General features: G+C 42.5%; 1 protein-coding gene across 1 annotated transcript in view; it reads right to left on the bottom strand.

Moving 5' to 3' along the window:
* Positions 1 to 8,364: 8,364 nt before the first annotated feature.
* Positions 8,365 to 9,939, bottom strand: part of LOC135201216 (trichohyalin-like) — a 2,151-nt gene continuing 576 nt past the window's right edge. Inside the window, exon 1 of the mRNA XM_064230093.1 lies at positions 8,365 to 9,939. This exon is cut by the window's right edge and continues 576 nt beyond it. Within this exon, the coding sequence (XP_064086163.1) occupies positions 8,365 to 9,939 (1,575 nt within the window).

Here is a 9,939-nt window from a genome sequence, read left to right on the forward strand (position 1 = left end):
ACATAATTGACGGAAGAGTTCCTTCTTTCTGCAGAGGTGAACTTCTAGATTATTCCCACTGATGACCAGAAAAGAAGACATCTGCAAGAATAGGTCTAGATATCCGACTATTTGCCGCTTTGACAGAGATCCTTCTATTAGAAGAGTCTTCATCAAGGGGACATAGCATACTCAAAGGATGAGTTCCTTCTTTCTGCAGAGCTGGTCTTCCGAGTATTTGCCTGCTTTGACAGAGATCTTCAATTAGAAAAGCCTTCAGCAAGGGACATAGCCATAACTCAAAGGAAGGGTTTTTTTTGCGGCTATTCCTTCTTATTTCTGCCAGAGCCGGTCTTCTAGATTATTTCCCCACAGGGAATGACAGAGGGAAGGACATCAGCAAGGAATAGAGGAGATTAGAATATCCGACTATTTGCCCCGCTTTGACCAGAGATCTTTCTATTAGAAGAGTCCTTCATCAAGGGACATAGCATACACGAAGGAAGAGTTCCTTCTTTCCGCAGAGCTGGTCTTCTAGATTATTCCCACAGAATGACCAGAAGGAAGACATCTGCAAGAATAGGTCTAGATATTCGACTATTTGTCCACTTTGACAGAGATATTCTATTAGAAGAGTCTTCATCAAGGACATAGATACTCAAAGGAAGAGTTCCTTCTTTCTGCAGAGCTGGTCTTCTAGATTATTCCCCACAGAATGACCAGAAGGAACATAGATATCCAACTATTTTGCCCGCTTTTTGACAGAGATCTTCTATTAGAAGATTCTTCATCAAGGGGCAGAGCATACTCGAAGGAAGAGTTCCTTCTTTCTGCAGAGTTGGTCATCAAGATTATTCCCATGGAATGACCAGAAGGAAGACATCTGCAAGAATATGTCTAGATATTCGACTATTTGTCGCTTTGACAGAGAACTTCTATTAGAAGAGTCTTTATCAAGGGACATAGCATACTTGATGGAGGAGTTTCCTTCTTTCTGCAGAGCCAGTCCTCTAGATCACTGTTTCTCAACCTTTTTCTGGTGGTGGCCCCCTTCAATCCCAGTGCAAGTTGTTGTGCCCCTCCATGCCAACTCTGGTTCTTAACCCCCCCCCCCCCCCCCCCCCCCCCACACACACACACACACACACCCGCCTTCGTCCATCACCTTAATACGCCTAGGGAAGGTATATTAATGGTTCTAGTTTGAGTAGTACCATGTACTCAAACACTAATTTCAGGCATGAATCAAATACCAATATTAATTGGAACAATATTTTATTTGAACACTTATCTATTTACAAAGGAATAAAAAACAAGGAATACATGTAGGTACAATTGGCTTTATCTTGAAAGGTTTCAGTGGGATCCCTGTGACTGATGCAAGGCTACCAACTTGTCAATGTTTGGCTTGAAGCTGTCAGAGAGAGACGTAAATCGCCTCTTTTTTCTATGTCAAGGCGATTTCGTGTCTTTGACAGCAGGTACATCACCCGACTGAAACCAGTCTCAACCAAGTAAGACGTGGGAAAGGCAAGGTTAAGAGCAACTTCACATCTTTCCAGAGTATTGGGTACTTCTTATACACATCTTGATTCATCCGACAGCTTCTGGTGTCCCTCCACGCTTGAACCTTGCTGAGCTGTTGTGTTATTCTGAAGTTCAATGAGACTTTCTTGTAGGGTGACATCAACTTCAGATACATCAGCAATGAAGGGATCCACAAACCAGTGTGGCACAGTCATTTGGAGTAGGTCAGAGAAGCGAGTGTCCATATCATTATGCAACTGCTTCAGATGTCAACATACACTGCTAGGTCATCATCAAGCAGATCGGTGGATATAACTGCTAAGGAAGGAAACTGTGCAAACTCTCGTCTTCCAAGGTTCAACCAGAACAGCTTGAGTTTCCCTTTAAATGTAGTAATTGCTCCTTGCAGGAAACTTGGTGGAGTTATTTCCTTGAAGCTCTTTGTTCAGAACATTTAGCTTTTCAATAAAGAAAGAGATAACACTGTCCCAAAGTGCAACAAACGGTTCAGGCAATTACCTTTAGAAAGCCACCTGACTTCTGTGTGCAACACAAGTTTTTCAAATTCTTCATTGTTCTTTTCACATAATTGCTGAAAGAGGCGATCTTTCAGTGCACTACTTTTTATCAAGTTGACAGCCTTGATAACATGCCCAAGTGCTTCATGAAGACGTCCTGCTAGGTTTTTGGCAACCAGGTGCTGCCGGTGAACAACACAGTGCACACAAACGACATTAGGAACAGCTTTTTTTAAGTAAGCACTGAATCCGATACTTCATATCATAGCAGCAGCGCCATCTGTTGCACAGCCACAATGTTCCTTGAGTGGAATGATTGTTCTTTCCTTCAAAAATAGACCCTCCAAGTTTGTTTTTTGAAGATGGATTCTCCTTTAGTGTCAGTCGTTAATTTTCAATGCGAAAAGCATTTCTTGACATATTTCATCTACATCAAGAAACCTCACAAATGCCATCAAAAGAGCAGAATTATCAGGTAAAGTTGATTCGTCGAGTTGAAGCGAGAAATCATTCACCTGCAGTTTTGAGATTAATTGGTTTTCAACATCAGCTGCCATCTCATCAATACGGCGTGATACTGAGGAGTTGCTCAGAGGAATAACACTAGTTACCTCTTGTGACTCTGATTCATGACTGTTGAAAGCACTACAGCCACTGCCGGCATGATCAGAGATTCACCGATAGTAATGAGGCTTACCTGCTTTTGCAATCAATTTGCTATCTTGTAAGAAGCCAACATCCCTCTGTCTACTTTTGCCACTTTTTGGGTAAACATATGATTCACTGTCATCCTTCTTGGAACTCATCACGTAATTTCTTGAAGAAATCTAGCGGCTTGTCTTTCTTGTCTTTATGTGCAGTCTCCAGATGCTTTTTCAGTTTGCTGGGACGCATACTTTCATTTGAGAGTGAGGTCATACACAGCAGGCACATAGGCATTGTAGTATTTTGTGGAGATTCAATGAATCCAAAAGCAAGATATTCGACAGAATACTGTCTGCATTTTTTCTTAGCTGGACTGGTCATGCTTATCTAAAATAAAAAACAAACAAAACTGTTTTCATTAAAACTCAGTACCGCTATTATTGTCTGGGAAATCATTGCCCGCCACATATTCAAACAAGCAAATAAAAAAAGCAAAAGTTATTAGCATAAAAGATACTCTTACCCCTCCCTCAATAACAAATAAAGTGAATAGATAAATAAAATTCATGACAAGTATGTGTGTGTGTGTACTGAGTGTACATGAAAGAGACTGTGTATGTAAGTATAAATGTATGTTTTGTACACTGTATTGTAGGTAATGTATGTTTGTATGTACATACGTATGTGGATATAAAGTTATCTTTCACAAACCTCTTTGGTAGAACTTAAATCAAGTCTCTTCCTCGTAAGTCTATGTTAAACTGAAAGACGGATCTATTATTGAAGAAGAAACAATATAACGGTTATATTATAAACCCATATACCGTTGCTGTTAAAATTGTTTATAAACATCTTAATGGTTGTCGTTCGGAAGTTTACCAGTCAGATAATCTTTGATAGTTCAGTTCTTTTACACCCTCTGCCTGCTAGAGAGAGAGAGAGAGAGAGAGAGAGAGAGAGAGAGAGAGAGAGAGAGAGAGAAAGAGAGAGAGAGAGAGTTAATGGTTTTTGTCAAGGGTCATAGTTCAGCCTTTTACCACTCTGCCAGCTAGAGAGAGAGAGAGAGAGTGAAGAGATTATTGAATATTTCACTGTCTGCAAAAATTACCTGGTATATTGAATTGAATGATTTTTCAAACTAAACTCAAGCATATTAATGATTTATTTCAAAATATTGCACATTTATATATTTTGTGGGTCTAAATTTTCTGTGGCCCCCCATGGACCCCCATTTTTTCAAATTTTGCCTTGTGGGTCCCTGAAAAAATCTCATGGCCCCCAAGGGGGCCATATGGCCCACGTTGAGAAACACTGCTCTAGATTATTCTAGAGAATGACAAGAGGGAAGACATCTGCAAGAATAGGTCTAGACATCTGACTATTTGCCCGCTTTGACAGAGATCTTCTATTAGAAGTCTTCATCAAGGGGCAGAGCACACTCGAAGGAAGAGTTCCTTCTTTCTGCAGAGCTGGTCTTCTAAATTAATACTACAGAATGACCAAAGGGAATACATCTGCAAGAATAGGTCTAGACATCCGACTATTTGTCCACTTTGACAGATCTTCTATTAGAAGAGTCTTAATCAAGGGACATAACATACTCGAAGGAAGAGTTCCTTCTTTCGCAGAGCTGGTCTTCTAGATTATTCCCACAGAATGACCAGAGGGAAGACATCTGCAAAAATAGGTCTAGATATCCAACTATTTGCCCGCTTTGACAGAGATCTTCTATTAGAAGAGTCTTTATCAAGGGACATAGCATACTCGATGGAAGAGTTCCTTCTTCTGGACGCCGGTCTTCTAGATTATTCCCACAGAATGACCAGAGGGAAGACATCTGCTAGAATAGGTCTAGATATCCGACTATTTGCCCGCTTTGACAGAGATCTTCTATTAGAAGAGTCTTTATCAAGGGACATAGCATACTCGATGGAAGAGTTCCTTCTTTCTGCAGAGCCGGTCTTCTAGATTATTCCCACAGAATGACCAGAAGGAAGACATCTGCAAGTATAGGACCAGATATCCAACTATTTGTCCGCTTTGACAGAGATCTTCTATTAGAAGAGTCTTCATCAAGGGACATAGCATACTCGAAGGAAGAGATCCTTCTTTCTGCAGAGCCGGTCTTCTAGATTATTCCCACAGAATGACCAGAAGGAAGACATCTGCAAGAATAGGTCTAGATATCCGACTATTTGTCCGCTTTGACAGAGATCTTCTATTAGAAGAGTCTTCATCAAGGGACATAGCATACTCGAAGGAAGAGATCCTTCTTTCTGCAGAGCCGGTCTTCTAGATTATTCCCACAGAATGACCAGAAGGAAGACATCTGCAAGAATAGGTCTAGATATTCGACGATTTGTCCGCTTTGACAGAGATCTTCTATTAGAAGAGTCTTTATCAAGGGACAATGCATACTCAAGGAAGATTTCCTTCTTTCTGCAGAGCCAGTCTTCTAGATTATTCCCACAAAATGACCATAGGGAAGACATCTGCAAGACAATAGATTTTGGTCTGAGATATCCGACTATTTGTCAGCTTGACAGAGATTCTTATTCATAGAAGAGTCTTCATCAAGGGACATAGACTACTCGAACGGAAGAAGATCTTCTCTGCACGAGCTTTGATCGGTTTCTAGATTATTCCCATAGAATGACCAGAAGGAAGACATCTGCAAGAATAGGTCTAGATATCCGACTATTTGTCCGCTTCGACAGAGATCTTCTATTAGAAGAGTCTTCATCAAGGGACATAGCATACTCGAAGGAAGAGATCCTTCTTTCTGCAGAGCCGGTCTTCTAGATGATTCCCCACAGATGACCAGAGGAAGATCAGCAAGAATAAGGTCTAGATATCCGCTGACTATTGTCCGCTTCGAACACAGATATCTATTGAAGAGTCTCATCAGGGACATAGCATACTCGAAGGAAGAGTCCTTCTTTCCGCAGAGCTGGTCTTTTAGATTATTCCCACAGAATGACCAGAAAGGAAGACATCAGCCAGATAGGTCTAGATATCCGACTATTTGTCCGCTTTGACAGAGATCTCTATTATTTGAAGAGTCTTCATCAAGGGCCATAGCATTCTCCGAAGGAGAAATTCTTCTTTACTGCAGACGATGGTCTTCTAGATTATTCCCACAGAATGACCAGAAGGAAGACATCTGCAAGAATAGGTCTAGATATCCGACTGTTTGTCCGCTTTGACAGAGATCTTCTATTAGAAGAGTCTTCATCAAGGGACATAGCATACTCGAAGGAAGAGTTCCTTCTTTCTGCAGAGCTGGTCTTCTAGATTATTCAACAGAATGACCAGAAGTAAGACATCTGCAAAAATAGGTCTAGATATCCGACTATTTGCCCGCTTTGACAGAGGTCTTCTATTAGAAGAGTCATCATCAAGGGACATAGCATACTCGAAGGAAGAGATCCTTCTTTCTGCAGAGCCGGTCTTCTAGATTATTCCCACAGAATGACCAGAAGGAAGACATCTTCAAGAATAGGTTTAGATATCCGACTATTTGTCCGCTTTGACAGAGATCTTTTATTAGAAGAGTCTTCATCAAGGGACATAGCATACTCGAAGGAGGAGATCCTTCTTTCTGCAGAGCCGGTCTTCTAGATTATTCCCACAGAATGACCAGAAGGAAGACATCTGCAAGAATAGGTCTAGATATCCGACTATTTGTCCGCTTTGACAGAGATCTTCTATTAGAAGAGTCTTCATCAAGGGACATAGCATACTCAAAGGAAGAGTTCCTTCTTTCCTGCAGAGCCGGTCTTTTAGAATTATGTCCCCACCAGACAATGACCCAAGAAGGGAAAGACATCTGCAAAGAATAGGTTTCCTAGATATCCGACTATTTGGCACCCGCTTTGACAGAGATCTTCTATTAGAAGAGTCCTTCATCAATGGGTACCATAGCAGACTCGAATGGATAAAGAGATTCCTTGCTTTCTTCGGAAGCCCGGTCCTTCCTTCTAGATTTTTCCCAGAGAATGACAAGAAGGAAAAGAACATCTTTGCAAGAATAGGTTCTAGATTATTCCCGACGATTTGTCCGCTTTGACAGAGATCTTTCTATTGGAAGAGTCTTTCATCGAAGGGACATAGCATACTCGAAGGAAGAGTTCCTTCTTTCTGCAGAGCCGGTCTTCTAGATTATTCCCACTGATGACCAGAAGGAAGACATCTGCAAGAATAGGTCTAGATATCCGACTATTTGCCCGCTTTGACAGAGATCTTCTATTAGAAGAATCTTCATCAAGGGACATAGCATACTCCGAGGAAGAGTTCCTTCGTTTCTGCAGAGCAATCCGGTCTTCTATGATTATTATTCCCACAGAATGACCAGAAGGAAGACATCTCGAATAGGTTTTCATATCCGCTATTTTGCCCGCTTTGACAGAGATCTTCTATTAAAGAGTTCTTCATCAAGGGACATAGCATACTCGAGAAGAGATCCTTCTTTTCTTCGGAGACCGGTTCTTCTAGATTATTCCCACAGAATGACCAGAAGGAAGACATCTGCAGAAGGTCTAAATCCGACTATTTGTCTGCTTTGACAGAGATTTTCTATAGAAAGTCTTCATCAAGACATAAGCATACTCAACAAGAGTTCCTTCTTTCTGCAGAGCCGGTCTTCTAGATTATTCCCACAGAATGACCAAAGAAGAGACATCTGGCAAGAATAGTCGAGATATCCGACTATTTGTCCGCTTTGACAGAGATCTTCTATTAGAAGAGTCTTCATCAAGGAACATAGCATACTCGAAGGAAGAGTTCCTTCTTTCTGCAGAGCCGTCTTCTAGATATTCCAAAAGAAGACCAGAAGGAAGACATCTGCAAAAAGAATAGGTCTAGATATCCGACTATTTGCCCGCTTTGACAGAGATCTTCTATTAGAAGAGTCTCATGCAAGGGACATAGCATACTCGAAGGAAGAGTTCCTTCTTCTGCAGAGCCCGGTCTTCTAGATTATTTTCCCAGAATGACCAGAAGGAAGACTCTGCAAGAATAGGTCTAGATATCCGACTATTTGTCCGCTTTGACAGAGATCTTTTATTAGAAGAGTCTTCATCAAGGGACATGCATACTCAAAAAGAAGAGTTCCTTCTTTCTGCAGAGCCGGTCATCTAGATTATTCCCCACAGAATGACCAGAAGGAAGACATCTGCAAGAATAGTCTAGATATCCGACTATTTGTCCGCTTTGACAGAGATTTTCTATTTGAAGGAGTCTTCATCAAGGGACTAGCATACTCGAAGGAAGAGTTTTCCTTCTTTTTCTGCAGAGCCGGTCTTCTAGATTATTCCCACAGAATGACCAGAAGGAAGACATCTGCAAGAATAGGTCTAGATATCCGACTATTTTTGCCGCTTTGACAGAGATCTCTATTGGAAGAGTCTCATCAAAGGGACATAGCATACTCAAAGGAAGAGTTTCCTTCTTTCTGCAGAGCCGGTCTTCTAGATTATTCCCACAGAATTATCTTCTGGTATGCCTCTGGTATCCCTCTGTATGTCTTCTTGTATCCCTCTGGCTTATGCCTTCTGGTATCCCTCTGGATGCCTTTCCCCCGCTCACTCTCAGCTATTTTATTTGATCATCCCTCTCCAGGTCTTCCACACGATCCTGGACTCTGATTCCTTCCATGTCCTGTTTCCTTCATTCTCCTTGTGCCTGTCCTCCCCCGCTAATGAAGGTTGGCGAGTACGAGATTGAAATCCCCCTCTTCTAATTTCTTCCTGACTTTCTCTCGCCAAGCCAACAGCAGATCTATCACATGCTTGTATCTCTCTATCAACATCCTTTGATGACGACACATCAAAAATAGTTGTTCCTCTTGGTGGGCCAATTCGTCCTTTTGACGAATGATGCGTTGCAGGCGACCCTCCAGGGCATCCACCAGCCCCAAGTTCTCAGGGTTTTTGTCGATTTCCCTCTTGAGTTCTTCATCCTTCGCCTTCAGCTCTTCTTCCAAGAGGTGTAGCTGGCGGTTCTTCTGCTCTAGTTCACACATCCTCGAGTCTCCTTCCCTCCGCATCTTCTCGTTTTCCCTCTGCAGTTCCTCGACCTGCTCTTCTAGCTTTGCCTTCTGTCTCGCGCACTGGAAGAACTCGTCTCCCTTCTCGTCACATATTTTCGATTTCTTTTTATTTATTAAATTCATCTCTTGAAGTTTACGTTTCAAGACGTCAATTTCCTCGTCCTGTTGGGTAACGATGCAGTTCGCCCTGTTCAGCTGCTTCTCAAGATCCTCCGCCGCTGCATTGACTATTCGAACGTTTTCTTTCATCTCAGCAACTTGATCCTGTAGTACCATGTTCTCTAGTTTATTGGCGCCCAGTTGATCTCGGAGACGTTGGTATCTGACTTTGCGGTTGCTGAGTTGGTCCTTCAGGTACAGATGCTCCTTGTCTTGCCTGGCGAGCTCCTGGCGCAGCGCCTGCGTCTCAGGCATGTCATCGTAGTAATTTAGATGGCGCTTCGTCGTCGTCGTCCTGTTCTTCTTTTTATTTTGCGCCTTTTTCCCTTCTCCTATCTGGGCGATGAATTCTAACACCGAGCTCCTTTCTTTTAGCTTCCAACGTTCGGCTTTGAATCTCCAGGCCAGGGGTCTCTTCCTTTTCTTCTCCTTCCTCGTCCTTCCAGACATACTAGCTTCGTCTTCGGCTTCTTCCTCCGTCCTGCCTTCTTCTAACCTGGCGAATTCTTCCGTGCCCCGTTCGCTCAGTGAAGCCCCCGCCGAGGAATGGCATTCTCCGGTGCACCAGGGCGAATCTTTCTTCACCAGTAGACAGTAGGGCGTATCACTATAATAAGGGTACATCAATTCACTAAAAACCTCCTCCCCTCCCTCGTCTTCTTCTTCCGAGCATTCTTGCCGTTTGGCCTCAGTTGTCCGCCCTGGCTTTTCTTCCACTTTATTCAGAAGACTCTCGAGCAGTTGTTCCATCTTCTCTCTCTTCTCCAGTTCTTCGTTCATCCGTCTCTGTAGCTCTGCTTGTCCCTCTTTTAACACTTCTATTGCTTTCCTAACGTCGTCGTCTTCTGCTCTCTCTTCTCTTGTTTTGAGTCCCTCTTTCATCTCCTGCTTCGTCTCGGCGTTTTCATCACCATTTTCTTCTTGTTTAGAAACGCGGGATTTCAGTGTTTCTACTTGAGACTGCAGGATTATGTTCCTTCGACTCTCTTCGTCGAGAGCTCTTCTAACCTCCGCGATTTCTCTTTCCTTCAGTGCCACGTCGAATTTGAGAGCGGCAATATC

Source organism: Macrobrachium nipponense, chromosome 28 (assembly GCF_015104395.2).
Source record: "Macrobrachium nipponense isolate FS-2020 chromosome 28, ASM1510439v2, whole genome shotgun sequence".
Lineage (NCBI taxonomy): Eukaryota > Metazoa > Arthropoda > Malacostraca > Decapoda > Palaemonidae > Macrobrachium > Macrobrachium nipponense.